Source organism: Thermobia domestica, chromosome 12, assembly GCF_964235325.1.
Source record: "Thermobia domestica chromosome 12, izTheDome1.hap1.1, whole genome shotgun sequence".
Lineage (NCBI taxonomy): Eukaryota > Metazoa > Arthropoda > Insecta > Zygentoma > Lepismatidae > Thermobia > Thermobia domestica.
In genome coordinates, this window is record NC_137465.1 from 164,969,712 (window position 1) to 164,990,574 (window position 20,863).

At 37.5% G+C, this 20,863-nt stretch overlaps 1 protein-coding gene across 2 annotated transcripts in view; it reads right to left on the reverse strand.

The window, feature by feature from the left end:
* The window catches only part of abs (ATP-dependent RNA helicase abstrakt), a 77,462-nt gene that overhangs the window by 12,023 nt on the left and 44,576 nt on the right, over positions 1–20,863 (reverse strand). For both annotated transcript variants that reach the window (XM_081734371.1, XM_081734370.1), the window contains 2 exons: positions 18,511–18,679; positions 10,407–10,556 (listed from right to left, as the gene is read on the reverse strand). In XM_081734371.1, the coding sequence (XP_081590497.1) occupies positions 10,407–10,556; positions 18,511–18,679 (319 nt within the window). The remainder of the gene's footprint in view (positions 1–10,406; positions 10,557–18,510; positions 18,680–20,863) is intronic.

Sequence of the window (20,863 nt, forward strand, 5' to 3'; positions counted from 1 at the left end):
GGATGATCAAACACATTTTAGTGGAGTGACTGCAGAAGATCGGTTATCAGCCGCCGTATAATTCGGATCTTGCTCCGAGTGATTTTCTCATCTTCTTACAACTCGAAACATTCATATCCGGTGGAGCCGTGGTGGCTCAGCTGTAAAGCGCTCAGCTCTAGCGCGTAGGGTCCCTGCTTCGATTCCAGCTCCAGTCAAGTGAGATTTGTGGTGGACAAACACCGTGTGCATGTGTTTCCTCGGAGTTCACCCATTTCCATCATAAATCCATCTCATCATCACCATCTCCTTTACCTTCGGTGCATAACCGTGGGACGTTAAAAAAAAATCCTGTCCGGTAAGCATTTTGACAGTGATAATTAATTGAAGACGGCTGCCATACACTAGTTCCACTCACAGGCGGTTTAGTTTCATGGCATCGGAATACAAAAGTTGATCCTACGGTATGACAAGTGACTGAATTCCGCTGATGAATATGTTGGAATGGATATGTTGGATGAATATGTTGGTATCACCTGTGCTATGTTCGTGGCAATATATGTTTGAAGGTCACTGTGTCTTCTGTATGCTTACCGCCCTAGGGAAATTCGCTTTTTGGATGCACTTTGTAGAAAGTATGTATTATCTTTGTAATGGGGTATTGGAAGATCAAACCGATATCAAATACAGAACATGTTTTGCATCTAATAGTTTCTGGCACTCTTTCCGTGAAGCTTTGAGATTTTTAATGTGCTAGTTCTCATTATAAGACTTTAGTAGACGATTTTAGGGTGGATTGAGAAAGTTTTTACGGTTCAGATGATGTGGTGGCTATGAAGCACGCAAGATTTATTAGTTTTTCATTGTTCACACTGAAATTCAGATATCCATTCTCCTAAATTTCCATAACTAAGTAGATTTTCCCTCATCCGCGACATTATTTATGGTGAAACTTAGGGGAAAAAATATAATCGGTCCCTACCATTCCAGTAAAATTTCCTGTATTTGGAATACAATAAAACTTTAGTACTAAACAATAATTATACCCTAATATAATATCTCGGCACCCTGAATACACTCATAAGTAAGTAAACACACACACACACACATATATATATATATATATATATACAGGGTGAGTCAAAATAAGTGTTACAAGCCAATATCTCGCGAACTATACATCATATAAGAAAAATATTAAGAGACAATGTACAATACAGAGGGGCCTAAGAAATGAGTCAAACATTAGGTTTCCCCCGCCCCCCATTTTGGGGGGAGGGGGGTGAACGTGAAATTTTCAAATGGGAACATAGGTCGAGTGATACCTCGTTCGAAAGAGCTTGAAAAATTGAACAATTTTTGTAGGAAACAATTTTTGATATGGGGCACCGTTTTCAAGATGGGCCCCAAAAATGGTCCTGTATCCGATAAAATTTCCAGTACTTATAAATAAGTGTTACAATCCAATATCTTGCGAACTATACATCATATAAGAAAAATATTAAGAGACAATGTACAATACAGAGGGGCCTAAGAAATGAGTCAAACACTGGGTTTCCCCCGCCCCCCAATTTGGGAGGAGGGGGGTAAACGTGAAATTTTCAAATGAGAACATAGGTCGAGTGATACCTCGTTCGAAAGAGCTTGAAAAATTGAACATTTTTGTAGGAAACAATTTTTGATATGGGGCACCGTTTTCAAGATGGGCCCCAAAAATGGTCCTGTATCCGATAAAATTTCCAGTACTTATAAATAAGTGTTACAAGCCAATATCTCGCGAACTATACATCATATAAGAAAAATATTAAGAGACAATGTACAATACAGAGGGGCCTAAGAAATGAGTCAAACATTAGGTTTCCCCCGCCCCCCATTTTGGGGGGAGGGAGGTAAACGTGAAATGTTCAAATGAGAACATAGGTCGAGTGATACCTCGTTCGAAAGAGCTTGAAAAATTGAACATTTTTTGTAGGAAACAATTTTTGATATGGGGCACCGTTTTCAAGATGGGCCCCAAAAATGGTCCGGTATCCGATAAAATTTCCAGTACTTATAAATCGGAAACGTATGAGTAGGAAACGATTAAACAAAAAATAAAAAACGGAAACATCATAGGCAATGTGGAATGATGTTGTCGTGGTGTCCGCAGGGCCCTAATAATGGGGCTCCGGGACCAATTTCAAAATTATTAATGGGAATATACCTGTAGGTTGAGTGATACCTTGTTTGATAGATCGTGGAAAGCCAAACAGCTTCGTACGAAATTTGTTTTCATTTTGGGCAAGCCTGTTTCAAAATGGCCGCCAAAAATGGTTTCACATTCAGATAGAAAGTGCAGTGTTCAATTTGAGTATTACACGCCAATATCAACGCAATGAACTACGCATCAAATAAGAAAAGTGTTAAGAGTCAATGTACAATACAGAAAGCCTGAAATTTGTGTTAAAGAAGTTCCCTCGTCCCGCTTTTGTATGGAGGGGTGTACATGGAATTTTCAAATCGCAACATAGGGCGAGTGATACCTCTTTGATAGATCGTGAAATACCAAACAGCTTACTACAAAAGTTGTTTTGATTTCAGACAAGCCTGTCACAACAGCATTACCACAACCTAATATCCTGTAAAGTAGTAGGATAACGTTTAGTAATTCTACGGGTATGTGCGATGTTAAAAATTGTAATTTCAATCACTGTAAAGCAAATAATTTCAACACTTACCATGTTACAAATGATGCTCGATATGTCCTCCATCCTGCTCCACACACCTCCGTAAGCGGCGGCATAGGGATGTTCGTACATCATGTAGCATCTCTGGAGTGATAGATGCACACACACCTTGGATACGCGCCTTCATATCATCAGTAGTTGTTGGTACGTTGGACATTACCCGATCCTTAACATAACCCCAGAGGAAAAAATCAAGTGGGGTTAGGTCAGGAGATCGTGGAGGCCAGTGAATAGGACCTCGACGCCCAATCCATTTATTCGCCATACGGTGGTCCAATAAGGCTCTGACCTGACGTGCGTTGTGTGCTGGAGCACCATCATGTTGATACCACATTCTTATACGTTCAGCGAAAGGAATATTCTCTAACAACTCCGGGTATAGTACATCACTGATAAATGCGGCATAGGTATCACCAGTAAGACGTCCATCAAAAAAATATGGCCCAATGATATGGTTACCAAGGATGCCACACCATACATTAAGAGACCACCGATGCTGATGAGCAACTTCTCTCTGCCATAGTGGATTTTCCCTAGCCCAATAATGCATATTATGTCGATTTACGTGTCCTGTGTTTGTAAATGTAGCTTCATCGCTAAACAAGATGGTGGATATGAAGTTGCGCTGTCTGTTTTCCATACCTTCCAACCATAGACAAAATTGCAATCTGGCATGAAAATCATTGCCAGATAGTTCCTGATGTAAGATGATATGATACGGATGAAACATGTACTCGTGCAAAATACGCACTACAGATCTTTGGCTAACTCCACTGGCCTGAGCGAGATATCTCGTGGTAACATGTGGGTCTACGTGCACTGCTGCCAATATTCCTGTTGCACGTTCTTCATTGGTTGCAGAGCGGTAACGACCCCTACCTCGTCCCCGGACAAGACTACCATGTTGCCGCAAACGTCTCTCCAATCGCAGAAATGCCATGTGAGATGTTTGTTGGCGTTGGGGATAGCGCATTGCATACATTCGTGCCGCGCTACGATAGTTTCTTCTACATTCCCCCAACACCAGCAACATATCTACACAATGATCAAACACCGCCATTGCTCTATTCAAACGCTACCCAAACTAATAATATCAATACGATAGTGTTCGTTTACTTATACGGAAAACTTATCACCAAAGTTTATATCCCGTTCTTTCTACGTCTGCACACTTACACTTACATTTATTACGTTTCCATAGCGATTACATTAATAGTTGACGATCAAAAATAATCTAAAGATATTTCTTTGCAACTTTCTTTTCTTTGTATAAAACGGCTCAAATAATTCGCCTCTGATCCTTTTTTTTTTTATAAGATGGTATAGATTGTTAATGCAATATACAACGTTATCGTTGTACTATGTTCCGAAGGCCATCGGTTCCATTCCCCAGGCAATGACATTGACGGGCTTTCCTTACTCTAACTGGGCACATGCTGAGATGTTGCCTACAAGTAGGGCCTAATAGGTACCTTCCTATCCCTTTCTCATAGGGTTGTAGTGATTGAGGAACGACGTCTTTTTGCGCATACGTATTAGTATAATTCATTGCCTTATTATTTTCATTCATATTATTATTATTATTACTAGTTTTATTATTATTTTGCGCATTCTTCTTCTTCTTCTTCTTCTTCTTCTTCTTCTTATTATTATTATTATTATTATTACGTTATAGGTCGATTTTGCCTCCGAAAATTTTACTTGTTATTCACTTACAGTATGATGATGGAACCTCGTGTTCGACATATTTTTAGGCCTGTTTGTATTGTACATGGACTCTTAACACTTTTTATTTGATGCAATAATTCGCGTGATATTGGCTTGTAACACTCAGTTTGAACACTGCACTTTCTATCTGACTGTGGAACCATTTCCGGCGGCCATTTTGTAACAGGCTTGCCCGAAATCAAAACATTTTTTTTTCTAAGCTGTTTGGTTTTCCATAATCTATCAAACAAGGTAGCACTCGACCTATATTCAGATTTGAAATTTTAAAATTGTTCCCGGGGCCCCATGATGGGGTCCTGGGGCACCACGACAACACCATTCCACGTTGCCTATGGCGTTTACCTTTTTCATTTTTTGTTTCATGTTTTTCTACTTAGCCGTTTCCGATTTATAAGTACTGGAAATTTTATCTCTTACAGGACCAATTTTGGGGTCTATCTTGAAAACGGTGCCCATTTTCAAAAATTCTTTCCTACAAAAATTGTTCAATTTTTCAAGCTCTTTCGAACGAGGTATCACTCGACCTACAATATGTTCCCATTTGAAAATTTCACGTTCACCCCCTCCCCCCCAAAATGGGGGCGGGGGAAACCTAATGTTTGACTCATTTCTTAGGCCCCTCTGTATTGTACATTGTCTCTTAATATTTTTCGTACATGATGTATAGTTCGCGAAATATTGGCTTGTAACACTTATTTATAAGTACTGGAAATTTTATCGGATACAAGACCATTTTTGGGGCCCATCTTGAAAACGGTGCCCCATATCAAAAATTGTTTCCTACAAGAATTGTTCAATTTTTCAAGTTCTTTCGAACGAGGTATCACTCGACCTATGTTCCCATTTGAAAATTTCACGTTTACCCCCCTCCTCCCAAATTGGGGGGCGGGGGAAACCCAGTGTTTGACTCATTTCTTAGGCCCCTCTGTATTGTACATTGTCTCTTAATATTTTTTGTATATGATGTATAGTTCGCGAGATATTGGCTTGTAACACTTATTTATAAGTACTGGAAATTTTATCGGATACAGGACCATTTTTGGGGCCCATCTTGAAAACGGTGCCCCATATCAAAAATTGTTCCCTACAAAAATTGTTCAATTTTTCAAGCTCTTTCGAACGAGGTATCACTCGACCTATGTTCCCATTTGAAAATTTCACGTTCACCCCCTCCTCCCAAAATGGGGGGCGGGGGAAACCTAGTGTTTGACTCATATCTTAGGCCCCTCTATATTGTACATTGTTTCTTAATATTTTTCGTATATGATGTATAGTTCGCGAGATATTGGCTTGTAACACTTATTTATAAGTACTGGAAATTTTATCGAATACAGGACCATTTTTGGGGCCCATCTTGAAAACGGTGCCCCATATCAAAAATTGTTTCCTACAAAAATTGTTCAATTTTTCAAGCTCTTTCGAACGAGGTATCACTCGACCTATGTTCCCATTTGAAAATTTCACGTTCACCCCCCTCCCCCCAAAATGGGGGGCGGGGGAAATCTAATGTTTGACTCATTTCTTAGGCCCCTCTGTATTGTACATTGTCTCTTAATATTTTTCTTATATGATGTATAGTTCGCGAGATATTGGCTTGTAACACTTATTTTGACTCACCCTGTATATATATATCATAATTTGGCCTCTCTCTTTCGTTATCTCTTCTACTGTATACTATCTAAATTTCTTTTTATTTAATTTGTTCTTCTTTCAAAGTTTTCTAAAAGTTATAACCTTAGTGCTTCCCAAGCTTCTTTATTTCTAAAGATAACTATTTTTTACAGCCTTTTTGATCATAATCTTTTTTTAATTTGAATTGATTCTTCGAAGTGTTCTTCATCCTTCTGTAAGGAGCTGTAATGTTTATTGACATCGCTTGAATAATAGGTAAATATTTTCGTGAAACTGGTTGCATTTTCTCTGACTTCTATGAAATATACCAATTTCCCGGACACTCGGTATATTTTGAAGCATTTTCCTGACTTCCCATGGTCTTTCTGACTTTTAAGGTCAGTGTGAACTCTGCTTCCGTAGGAAATGGGAGCTAGGACTGCATTGTAAGGAAGTTGGTACTGGAGAATTTTACAGTTGCGGGATTTTCTCCCTCACGATTGAGTTTTTTGGTGATACAGCTGAATGGGATCCCCGGTTGAAAAATGCTACCTATATATATTAAATGGTTCTACAGCTATCTCTCTTGTAGACAGCAGCAAGTAATACTAAACAGAGAAAAGACCCAGGTATCTACCTGTTCCCTGATAAAGGCAGGAGTTCCGCAAGGTTCAATATTAGGCTCCCTATTATTTTCACTCTTTTCTGCAGATCTTTCTACAGTCATAAAACATTCATCAGTTTACTTCTGTGCAGATGATACACAGATCCTCATCAGTAGTACACCTGAAAATATTACGGATACCATAGAGTTACTTAATAGGGATCTTTCAGCTGTTAGCAACTGGTGCCTTAAGAATGGTCTTTTACTTAATCCATTAAAATGTGTTTTCACTGTATTGGGAACATCACATCAGCTGAGCAAAGTCAACCCTGATTACCTAAAAGTAACTGTAGTAGATTTCAATATTCAATTTTCTCCCTTTGTAAAACATCTAGGCTTAATAATAGATCAAAGGCTTAGCTGGAATAAACACATTTCTGAACAGTGTATTAATGCTAAGCGCATCTTACGATGGCTTTATAAATTAAAAGGCTATTTGTCGCAAGAAACAAGACTATATCTTGTTAACACACTCATTTTGCCTCTGTTCAATTAATGCGATTCAATACGTAGTAGCTCCCTCTCCACTCAAAATACTAGGGCAATACAGAAAATACAGAACTACTCTATACACTTTTCTCTCAATTACAGAAAGTCTCAGCATATTCTGCCGGTACGTAATGAAAACAATATTCTAACCATGTCCCGAAGACGATATTTCCGGCACTGTTGTTTACTATACAAAATAAATTTACATAAAACACCACCTTACTTGCATCATAAATTAACATGTAGATCAGAGATTCACTGTTACAATACCCGAGGTAGTAATAAACTGAATATGCCGCAGCATTCTTTAAAAATAATAGAGAAAGCATTTTCAATTGCGGCAGTAAGAATCTGGAATTCCCTACCAAAGTCAATCACTGACAAACCGTACAACTTATTTAAATCATCACTCCAAAATTATTATTTAGAAATCAGAGACAAAGCATTGGCACACATGAAAGGTTTACTACAGTATAAAATTGGACTGAAATTGGACTAACGGTATGAGTATAGTTTTTTTTTTTTATTTACATTTACTGAGCGTTTTATTTATCCTTAGTATTATTGAATGTATCATGTTATGTTGTTAATTGTATCTTTTATCTTATTTATGTCTTTGTTTTTTTCTTTCTTTTCTTTGTAATGATGACAAGGGTTAGGTGGCAGAGCAGCCTCCGGCTGAACCTCGCCCGCTGAAATAAATAGAAATTCAATTCAATTCAATATATATATATATCGCCTGTTTATTTCAAGAACGACATAACTCAAAATTTCTAAGTTTCCAGGAGAAACGTTTAAAGTTTCGAAACGCAATGAAAACAAATGGGCAAAGGAGCGATACAAAGTGCTCTCTAGCGCTCAGTTTTAGAATCACATCTGTGAATTTTTTACCAAAGATAGACATCAAGATTAGCTTTCATTTTCTGCCCATAAGTTAAAAAGTGCGATTTTTGAGTTACGTCGTTTTTGAAATAAACAGGCGATATAATATATATATATATATATATATATATATATATATATATATATATATATATATATATATATATATACAAGGGGCGTCCAATACGTTATCTACCTAGCCAGGAAGGGATGAGCGGAGCACCACGACGCCTGATATGCACGCCAAGGTCCCTGTGGGGAACGCCGCTGCACAATTTGGGGTCAGTTGGAGCAACGCAGTGGCCATGAGCAGAGTGTTTGTGTTACGGCGCGTAGCGAATGTTTGCCGGATACAGTTGTCCCAAGACTTGTTGGACTTCTTTGAGGAGGACTAGAACGAATTCCTGGCTCAACTGGTGACAGGGGTGATGAAACATGGATCCACCACTGTGATCCTGAGAGCAAACAGGAGTCCATCCAGGTCCACCACAGAGGTCCAACAGGCCATGATGAAGATTATTATTTCTCTGGGATTTCTTCGTTACCCACAAAGTGGCGACGGTGCATAAACCTCTATGGGGACTTACATTGAAAAACAGTGATGACCAGGTGAGCCCATCTTCATTCCTTCCTGTCTAGGTAGACAACTTATTGGACGCCCCTCCTATATATGTACAGATGGTAATCAGAAAATTGGAAACACCTGAACGATATTGCAACTTACCAGATAATATTTTGTCGGGCCACCTTTCGCCTTCAGAACAGCCTTGATACGACGTGGGATGGAGGCATAGAGGTCATGAATGTAGCAAGTGCAATTTTACACCATTCCTCGTGCCAGTTCTGTGAGAGAGGATGGAGGTGGAAATCGTTGCCGAAGTCGTGCTTCCAAGACGGACCACAGATGTTCAATTATGTTGAGATCTGGGGATTGGGCGGGCCAGGGGAGGTGTTGAACTTCATCCCGATGCTCCTCAAACCACGCTGCAACAACGCCAGCTGTGTGAATGGGTGCATTATCGTCCTGGAAGATGGCGTCATTGTCCGGGAACAAGATCCCAACCATAGGATGCAAGTGGTCTCCTAAAATTGCGACATAATCGTTGGCAGTGATTCGTCCGCTAAGTGTGACCACAGGACCCAATGAAAACCATGATATGGCGGCCCACAGCATCACCGAGCTGCCGCCATGTTTCACAGTTGGGCGGAGACACTGCAGATCATAAGCTTCTTTGGACGTTCTCCACATATAAACACGGCCCATGGTTGGGAATAGGGTGAAGGATGACTCATCCGACCATATCACACGTTTCCAGTCCTCAACGATCTAAGTGGCACGGTCGCGGCACCATTTGCGGCGTGCGAAAGCGCTATGGTCCCTGATGAGCGGTTTGGCCCGTGCAACACGATCCCGTAAGTTTATGTCATGTAATTCGCGGCGGACTGTGATTGTCGAAACAGGGTGGGGGAGTTGCTGATTGAGTTCCTCTGTCACTTGCTCCGCAGTGGCTCCACACTTGCTGTCCGGCGTGACCTGTCACTCATGATTTTCTTCCGCCCACTGTTCCACTTCCCCGATGTGGTTTTCCCGTGTGTTGTGTAGGCCGTCATCACCTTCGACACTGTCCCACGCGACACACCTAACACAGTAGCCACTGCCGTCACACTCATTCCACATAATCGCGCACCAACAATTTGCCCTCTTTGAAAATCTGAGAGGTCTCCCATTTTACACTACCTCCGTCTGCTGCAGCCACTGGACACTGCTGTTCCACTGCGCCTGACGTAGTATGGAGACGGACCTTACACACCACCACCAGCGGTCCGGCGCTGCGGGCGCCACGACACCACTGCCAACCCATACATCTGACGTGTTGCCAACTACAGGTGTTTCCATTTTTCTGATCACCATCTGTATATATATATATATATATATATATATATATATATATATATACGCGTAAATATACCTTGTTTTGTCTTGTTTTAAATGCTCTACCAGAAAGCATGTAGCCTCTAACTTACTTTAAGAGATCCACTAGATCACTGCGACCAGTTTCCTCCCTTGAGGTACATGAAAGATACTAAAACTTACAACTAGAGCTAGTGTGGAAACACAATCTGATAATTAGGACTGGCGTTATCACGTAAACAAGGAACTAAATACTTAGGCATCATTATGTACATACTCACACACCTAAATTAATATTTCTCAGACTTTCTATTATAGCTGTCAGACCTTCGAGGAATATCTTGAAACTTAAACACTATTTTTTAAACATATATCTGATTTACTACTACTACTACTACACTTGCACATATCTTACCATAATTCTCGACGTCGTCAGGCATATCGTAATTGATAACATGCTGGACTTCTGGGAAATCTAAACCTTTCGAAGCCACGTCAGTTGCTACCAAAACGTCCTTCATTCCTTTCCGGAAGCCTTCCACAGAGCGTGATCGCTCTTCTTGGTCTAAGAAACAGAAAAATCAAATATATTAACAATTACAACTATTTTCAATAGAATATGAGATCAGAAGAAACTTATTTAGTGTTGCTACGAATCTAACAGTAATAACTGGTCTTACTATTAGTTTCTTCAATACGCTGGCGTGGTGTATCTTAACGTAAGAATATCAACCTTATATATCTTTCCCTTTTGTTGGAGGTAACTTATTTTATTCATATATTTGGTTATTCTGGCTGTCTTCTTTGGGAATTGTACGTTACAAACTCTTGTAATGCTGATAAACGATCTCTATACCAGGGATGAAAAAAAAACATTTTTTAAAAAAAAAAATCATAAAAAACGTTTTTTATGTTTAAAACATGTTTTTTTTGTTTAAAACGTTTTTAACGTTTAAAACAAAGTACTTTGTTTTAAACAAGAAAAAAACATGTTTAAAACGTTTATTTTGTTTAAAACAATAATCTACATAAGCATATATATTACATTTTTACACTCTTAGGTACTGCTTGCCATCTATATTCAACCGCTAGATCAAATTTCGGGAACTTCCCTAATCTCGATCCGCCCAAATGTTCAATTCCGGAGAAAATAATCGGGATTTTCCCGATCTCCGTTCACAGAATATGTAGTTTAGTTTCTTTGTGTTACGTTCTACTGGTCGTCTGCATTCTTAATCTTTAAACGCCCATTGATGCAATTGCTGTGTCAGGGCTTTAAACCTCAATGGCTCAGTCTTAAACCTCAAATTAAGACTGGAAGATGGTTTTGGTACTAATTTATTCCTGAAAGATGCAGCTTTGCTGGTGTGCATTTTATGTATGTGGGAGAAGAGTAAATATCGTGTTTTTTTCAACAGTTTCTGGGGGGCCATTTCCCTCTTGGGGGATAGATTCATAAAAATTGTTACATGAAGCAATGAAGTAGGTTACTACATGGTAATATCGTGTATTTGTACCAGGGTTGGCTGGTTTAAACCAAAAAAACGAAAAATGTTCCTAAAAGTGTAAGTGTTTGTAAAATCTTGATGAACACACGTTTGTGGGTTATCACGTTTCACTCCCGTATATTATTCGTATTATATTCAGACCTAAATTCCCCATTCATTACTCAAAAAGATTATACTGCATAAGCAACTTCATATATATATATATATATATATATATATATATATATATATATATATATATATATATATATATATATATATGTTTATAAATGTTTGTTTTGTGATTTTTTTGTAGTTGTTATTATTGTTTTTATTTAATGGCAATCAAAGAAAAATTCTAAATATTGTTTCGTTTCAATGTTTACTATTGATAAAATACATCGAAATGCCGTACTTTTTGTGTGGGGGAGGGGGGGTCAGACCCCACGAGAGACATTTAGTGAAATGAGAAGTCTCTTTGGTATTTATTTATGTATAAATGAGTCTGAGCCAAAGTGGACTCAAATAATTCGTATCTTTATTCACTTTTCTTACTAATATGCAAATTAAGTCGTTGTATTTCTTTAATTTGGACCAATAAAAGTTGCTGTTAACTAACTCGAACTAAATTAGTTCTTTTGTACTCCGTAGTACTTTGAAATTGTTCATATGTAATTCTGTATAATGGTTTCACTTGTGCAACTGTTTATCTTTTTGTCCTTCTGAAATGATTCTTGACAGTTATATTAAGAAGCATGTAAAGATCAGTACAACGTATTTTTATCAGGATTCCTTCGTGAGTGAGTCGGCAGACGTATCGCATTTGTGGCCAATTAGTCCTGATTCCGAGTTCAAATGGAGGACAATTTCTCTCGGATGTAACTCGAGAAACGATTTTTATTCCGCTTTAAGCTTATGTGATCCCTTCCAGCATAACCCGGTAGTTGCATAATAACATCAAGGCGAAACAAACTTATTTCTGTCCATATATGATACGAATATATAGAGCAAATTATTTAAACCAAAAGAACCTGGTTTAAACAAAAAAAAAACAAAAAAAACGGTTTTTTTGTTTTTTCAATAAAAACCATGGTTTTTGCCAACCCTGATTTGTATTTCTTGCTTATTATGGGGAGCAGGGAGGGGACAAAATTAGCCAATTTTTGGAGTTTCAGTTTTTTGACGTAAATTACATTTACTTTTACAACAAACATCAATAGCTCAGTCCTTAATTAAGCTAGAAAGGTGATTTGGTACCAAAGTATTTTTGAGAGACAAAGCTTTCCGTCACTTGCATTTTATGTATATACGGGGTACGTATGTACGGCCGAGAGAGGGAGGATGAAGTTTTTTTTTTCATAAATTTTTTTTTCATCAGGTTTTGGCGGGTATTCCTCCCCTCTGTATGGTACATCCATAAAAATTGGTATGTGAAGCAATGAGGTAGTCCCCTACATGATAGTAACCTGTATGTGTACTTGTTGTTTATAGAGGAAGAGGGGGTCAAATTTGGTTAATTTACATTTATTTTCGGGACGGTCCCGTATAACACAAGATATATTTCACTGAAGTGGTCTAGAAGCATAATTCTTGTTCGTATACATGATGTGTGCAGCAAAAATGATTTGCATATGGACGTGGTACTATAGTGGGGGAGGGGAGAGAATGTCTAATTCAATGAATGTTTTTCTGCGCATATATTTTTTAAAAATATTTCCTACATAAAACGAATTTATTACGCAATGGCTACCATTTCTTATATTATTGTCACAAGTATGTGGCCTACACATTAGCATCATTTTGTCAGCGCAGATAACTGCAAGGGTTGCCAGGGCCCCGCAAAGTCAATATTTTCACGTTTTTAATGATTTTTTATGTCTGTTCTTTTTCTACGAATACGGCGGGAATTTCACGCATATTATCTCGTTGGAATTTGTGGTCTATAAGCTTTTCAATGGTGTATATCTCATGAAATGTTCAAATACTTCACTTGAACTTCTGTTGGTTTAGTTATAAGCACACTGATGTGCAGAATTTCGTTCAGTAATTGCTGTTATAATAAGAATATAACTCTGCGTGTAATTTACTTCATGCACAAACCCCGCGGAGGATGGGTTGTTTGTTAGAAAATTAAATTAGCTTCTTCAATCTGATATTTTAGTTGTTTTAAACATGTCCAACCAGCATCGAAAAAAAACCACGTTTAAAACAATTTGTTTAAAACGTTTAAAACAATTTGTTTAAAACGTTTAAAACAAACTGAATAAAACAATAGCCCTCGTTTTAAACATGTTTTAAACATTTTGTTTTAAACATATCAACCCTGCTCTATACCACTGCTAAATTAATACATGTATAAATTCCTAAATGTTATGTTACGTGGTTTGTGCTTAAAATTGGGATGTAATTTCTACCTGACTTAAGAATTTTGTCAAAACTATAATAGGTAATAACATACCACATGGTGGGGATGAATTATAGCATATACAGGCAGATTAATACATTTATAATTAATTTAGAAATGACAGAACAAATTCTATAAAAATAGCAGCAGCAAGACTCGGGTATCATAGGGACAGAAAACGAATTTGAAGTCAGTTAGCTGTCTGTGTCTGTCGCTTGATAGAAATTATACCCTAGAGCAAATGGCTGCAATCGGTTTCATCTCTCGAAGAATAAGACTGCTGTTATCTTGTCACTGGTTTAACTGCGTCTCTCTCCCTTTCCTAGTTTTCTCAAGTTGTTAACTCAAACGTCTGTTGTCGTCCTATTTCTATGTCACCATAAGCATAATTCCTCCATGTATTACTGCGATATTTCTCATTTTCGAAATCAGGAATCCATGTACCAGTTATATCAAGCTTACATAATGTCATTAGGTTATTCGTTGTGTAAGGAAGTTTATTATATATATCTATATCTATATCTATCTATCTATCTATCTATCTATCTATCTATCTATCTATATATATATATATATATATATATATATATATACTATGCCAGGAAACTATGGATGCGTTAAAATATTAAATAATACTTTTGAAAAAGTGGATAGTTTCAAATACCTAGGATCAATATTAACAGAGGAAAATCATATCCACGGAGAAATTAAATGTCGACTAAAAGCAGGGAATTCGTGTTACTATTCGGTTCAAAATCTCTTGTCGTCGCGAATTCTGTCGAGAAATTTGAAGCTTAAAATACACAAAACGGTAATCATGTCTGTTGTTTTGTATGGCTGCGAAACATGGTCACTTACTCTGAGGGAAGAACATAGACTGAAAGTATTTGAGAACAAGATCCTGAGATGAATATTCGGACCCAAGAGGAACGGGAATGGGAAATGGCGGAAACTTCATGACGAGGAACTACATAATTTATATGGTTTACCCAACATTGTTAGGGTCGTGAAGTCTAGGAGGCTTAGGTGGGCGGGTCATGTAGCTAGAATGGAAGAAAGTAGAAACACTTTCAAAGTCTTGACAGGAAGACCAATCGGAAAACGACCATTAGGAAGACCTAGGCGCAGATGGGAGGACAATATTAAGATGGATCTCGCAGAGATTGGAATACAAAGTAGAAACTGGATGCAGTTAGCTAAGGATAGAAGTCAGTGGAGAGCTTTTGCGAACGTGGCATTGAACCTCCGGGTTCCATAGGCCATAGAGTTAGTTAGTTAGCTAGTTATATACTATGCGATCAAAAGTATCCGGACACCTGGCTGAAAATAACTTACAAGTCATGGCGCCCTCCATCGGTACTGCTGGAATTCAATACGGTGTTGGCCCACCTTTAGCCTTGATGACAGCTTCCACTCTCGCAGGCATACTTTCAATCAGGTGCTGGAAGGTTTCTTGGGGAATGGCAACCCATTCTTCACGGAGTGTTGAACTGAGGAGAGGTATCGATGTAGGTCGGTGAGGCCTGCCACGAAATCGGCGTTCCAAAACATCCCAAAGGTGTTGTATAGGATTCAAGTCAGGACTCTGTGCAGGCCAGTCCATTACAGGGATGTTATGGTCGTGTAACCACTTCGCCACAGGCCGTGCAGTATGAACAGGTGCTCGATCGTGTTGAAAGATGCAATCGCCATCCCCGAACAGTGGGAAGCAAGAAGGTGCTTAAAACATCAATGTAGGCCTACGTTGTGAGAATGCCACGCAAAACAACAAGGGGTGCAACCCCTTCCAACAAAAACATGATCACACCATAACACCAGCATTTCCGAATTTTACTGTTGGTTCTACACACGCTGACAGATGACGTTCACCGGGCATTCACCATACCCACACCCTGCCATCGGATCACCGCATAGTGTACCGTGATTCGTCATTCCACACAACGTTTTTCCACTGTTCAATCGTCCAATGTTTATGTTCCTTACACCAAGCGAGGTGTCGTTTGGCATTTACCTGCGTGATGTATGGCTTATGAGCAGCCGCTCGACCATGAAATCCAAGTTTTCTCACCTCACGCCTAACTATCATAGTTGGAGTGGATCCTGATGCAGCTTGGAATTCCTGTGTTATGGTCTGGATAGATGCCTGCCTATTACACTTTACGATCCTCTTCAACTGTCGGCGGTCTCTGTCAGTCAACAGACGAGGTCGGCCTGTACGCTTTTGTGCTGTACGTGTCCCTTCACGTTTCCACTTCATTATCACATCAGCACAGTGGACCTACGGATGTTTAGGAGTGTGGAAATCTCGCGTACAGACTTCTGACACAAGTGACACCCAATCCCCTGACCACGTTCGAAGTCCGTGAGTTCCACGGAGCGCCCCATTCTGCTGTCTCACGATGTCTAATGACTATTGAGGTCGCTGATAATGAGTACCTGGCAGTAGGTGGCAGCACAATGCACCTAATATGAAAAACGTATATTTTGGGGGGTGTCCGGATACTTTTGATCACATAGTAGGGCCTACATATATCTATCTATCTATCTATCTATATATATATATATATATATATATATATATATATATAACGGAGCTGGTTATAATGAATCAACTGCGTATACCCTAATTACATAATGTTACATTAATACGAGGAGATTCTGGGTCCGTGTGCTTGAAAGCAAGAAGAAAGGAAAGGGAGGGGATGAGAAAGGATATGACCTCATGATAATCCAATACCTAGTTGATTCTGAGTTCAAATACCAAACAGAGCCCAAAATAAAGCCAAATTTCTAAAAATAAAGTGTCATTCTGGGTGGGAATCGAAGTCGGTGAAATCAGGATGTTTCCTTACTTTTCTTTTATATCTCTTAATATATGGTTACATAGAGATTTGAAATGAATATTCTTTTCTCTTTACTTCTCTTCATCACCCCATAAATTCGCTTTTAACTAGTCCAAACGATTCATAAAACGGTACGAATTTCTTCTACCTATAAGAATCGTCTCAGACTTGACAATTCCACAAATAAAGCACGAAATATTGATCTACCTAAAAATATTAATTTAAATTTCCAAATCTTTTTTATACCAAACATCCAAATAACGTTACCAAATAAACAATTCCTGTTGCACCTCCGGCTAATATAGGTTTATTAAACATTTCTCACCATCTGAGAAACACATTTACAGTTTTATTATACCATGTTCTTTCTCAACACAAACGGCACTTTAAATTTCAGTTTCAGAGAAAGGAATTATGAAAAAATATTACTTAAAGAACTTTATATTTTTATGTAATTTATTAATTTTTGAGCATTTTGGTTGGTATGCTAAATCTTAATTTTGAAATGTGTGTTATCATTATTATAAAAGGGAAACAACGACTTCAAACACACAAAAATGAAACGATGAAAGTTTATAGCCTTGCTGGCTTGCGAGTATACAGTTGGGAAGTTATCTGTCGCAACCTTCTAAGTTATAACGTATTTACTTGAGTTTATTATGCTCTCGAATACATTACGTTAATCATATACTTAATGTACACGTCTTTATTGAAAAAAATTCAGAAAGTCAAATGTGACCCTTATGCGGAAAGTAAATTTACTGATACCATTTTTGCAACCGCAAGAAATATATAGACATGAACTACCAATTTTCCTGAAATATTGCATACCCTAGAGGTGGTAAATGGATACAAAAACCACGTATTCATTTATGGTTTCTTCTTTTTATACATGTGTATGTAAGTAGATATTTTCGATTTATGTGTAATATTTTCATATAACTTTTGTGATAGCTTCGCATAAGAATTAAAACTTTTAACAAAAACAAAGTCCATAGGCTCGATACGAGACAAAATAGAGAACTTTTTTTTAACATCATTATCAATGTTAAACAAAATTTCTTTTTTAAAAAAGAGTAAATAGATTATGAAACATAATAATAACAGAGTATACGACATTATGTAGTACGATAATACATTTTAAGATGAAATGAGATGAATCAACGATTATGTCATCTACACTAAGAGAGACGGGTTATTAAGGCAGGTTAATGATGATGGAAGATTTGGTGGAATGAGAATGTGGGAGGAAACAGGAGTACCCTGAGAAAACCCATGGACAAAATAGTGTCCACCACGAACTTACTTGGCCGAGGATCAAATTGCGCACCAGAGGTAAGCACTCTACCACCCGGCCACGGTGCCCCTTCAGAAAAAGAGGTATGGTGACTGCACTTATTATATACAGTTCTTCAGCGAAAACTCTTTTTATCCCGTCCTTTCAATTTCTGAATTCGGAGAAAAACCTCTGTTTCTCTACTTTCATAGTACTTATTTCGATTGATAAAATTTTTGATGGTATTGCTTTGCATCATTGTATGCAATATTATCCTAAAGAACTAGATATACCCATTTTTTTCTGTTAGGAATAAAACAAATACTCGCCGAAATGTATCTTTTGTTTTTGGAAGTTACATTTTTACATTTTTATTTCTAGGTTTGTCTGACATTAGTTCATAAAAAGATAAGTCCACAGAGAACATAATGTTAATAAAATAATAATAATAATAATAATAATAATAATAATAATAATAATAATAATAATAATAAAAACAATGTTCTTACCTTTTCCTCCATGAATGGCCACAGCTTCCACACCTTTTAATAGTAGATATTCATGAATGGCATCCACATCTTGTTTCTTCTCTGCAAATATTAACACAGGAGGTGGCGTCTTCTGAAGGCATTCTAATAAATACACGATCTTTGCTTCCTGTTTCACGTATTCTACCTCCTAGAATTGAAAAAAAAACTTTGATTTATAACACTCTTACTACATATACTGTTATCATTAAAAGTCAAGTTTGGTTATATGAATTTGTAACTGAAATGAAGTCTTTAAATTAACGTTCCACGATTTATGCACTTTAAGTTAACGAACGAGGGAGGCGAACGTAACTTTTTTTTTTCAGGTTGAAATTCATTAACAACACGGGTTGAAAGGGGTAAATATCTATACCATATTGAAAGTATGAAACCGCACATACGCATACAACAATTTTGCAGTATAACCTACGTAAATATTATTCGGTTTTGATAACATATAGTTGGGGGGGGGGGGTAGAGAAGGGAGGAAAAGTATTAAATCATATCAGTTCTAAATAGATGCAATTTGGTGTATAGTTTCTTTAACATTTCCCAATCACCCCTTTCTGTGAAGTTAAAATCAATAAAGAATAATGAGTGAAATACTTTTTTTCTATTCCTCCCCCCCTCCACTCCACAGTTTTATTAAATGTTCCACAGTAACTTACTGGTTCATATTAGCTTTGCTATCTTAAATAACTCGCACTAGAAAAACAAATCACTACCCAAAGCAACGTTTATTTTAAAATAATAACTATGCGACAGTTTCACCAACTAACTGAACATAGTGGCTTCATCAGACACTGTCTTGACAATTAAGTGAACATATTGGCTTCGGCAGACAGTGTCTGTTGAAGCCAATATTTTCAGTTGTTGGCAAAACTATCATACAGTATTATTTTAAAATAAACGTTGCTTTGTCAGTTATTTGTTTTTCTAGTTCACAATAACTCTCATAATATATATATATATATATATATATATATATATATATATATATATATATATATACACATCCTATGGTGAAGCAATATTTTCATACAGGTTTTTTCACACTTCCCAGTACGTGAGATTAAAATCAGTCAAGAATGAATAGTGAATTTAGCCCCTAATCTTAGGTGGATATCTCGGATCTCAAATTTTAAAAATGTGCTACATGATAACTTTCATTTAAATATATGTTAATATGACATAATATATTTAACCTTTGACAATCATCCATATGTTTGGACTTAAAATCAATCAAGAACTAGTCTACCTCTCCGGGATTAAAAAAAAAAAAAAAATGTTCTACAATAAATTTCGTAAAAAAAATATTCGATTTTTGACCAAATATGTTTCTTATGTTTATTCGAAGCATTCACACATATTTATATTTTACGTAAAATAAAGAATCACTGCAAGTTTTACAGTCATGTTCAAATCTCCGTTATTTCTATACCGTCAGGGCTTGGCTGTTAGAGGACACGATGGTGTTAAGCGGAATTATATGTCGTTGCTGAAACTGCCGCCTTGCTGTAAACGAAGGAGGAATCACACACCTAATACAGTTTAGAATGAGATGGCAAGGATTCCAGCTTTTGCAATCCTCAGACTTATCTTGTACGAGATCAATTAATCATATATAGTAGACGAAACCTGTGACATTACTGGTGAAGAAAACTGTCCACAAACATTCGAACCGTTATCTACAGGGTGTCTACTAAAATTCCAAAATGAAATTTCGTGACTTTTTCGTGACATTTTCTTTACCAAACTATGAAATTTCGTATCATTTTTGAGAGCGAATTTTCATGCAAGCGATAGAAGAGTGCTTTGCTTGCGATTTGGTAGCATCAAAAGTCGACCACACACATTTTTGGTGGTGAACTTTGATGTTTTATAAAACAAAATTTTCAAGTCTCTACTTATATTTGTACAGATTAAAACAAAATCGTGACCCAAAAGCTAAATTTCTTGACTTCAATGACTGTTTTCTGATTTCGTGACATTCGTGACTTTCGTGACCGATAGACACCCTGATCTAAGACCTTGATGCTGAGGAATACTTCTTGGGACCGTACTAGACATCACCCACTATGATTAAAGCGCTTGTGAAAATTATTCTTGACTTTTTATTTATTTTATTTATTTATTTAACAATCACCAGATACAGCTCAGAGGCCATTTTACACTGGATATTCAACAACAACAATAACAATGGAAAGGATTTGGGAATGGTATCGGCCAGGGCCTGTTTAGTAGGTACCATCCCGGCATTTGCCTGGTAGGACTGAGGGAAACCCTGGAAAGCCTCAGTCAGGATGGTCGGCAGCGGGATTCGAACCCACGA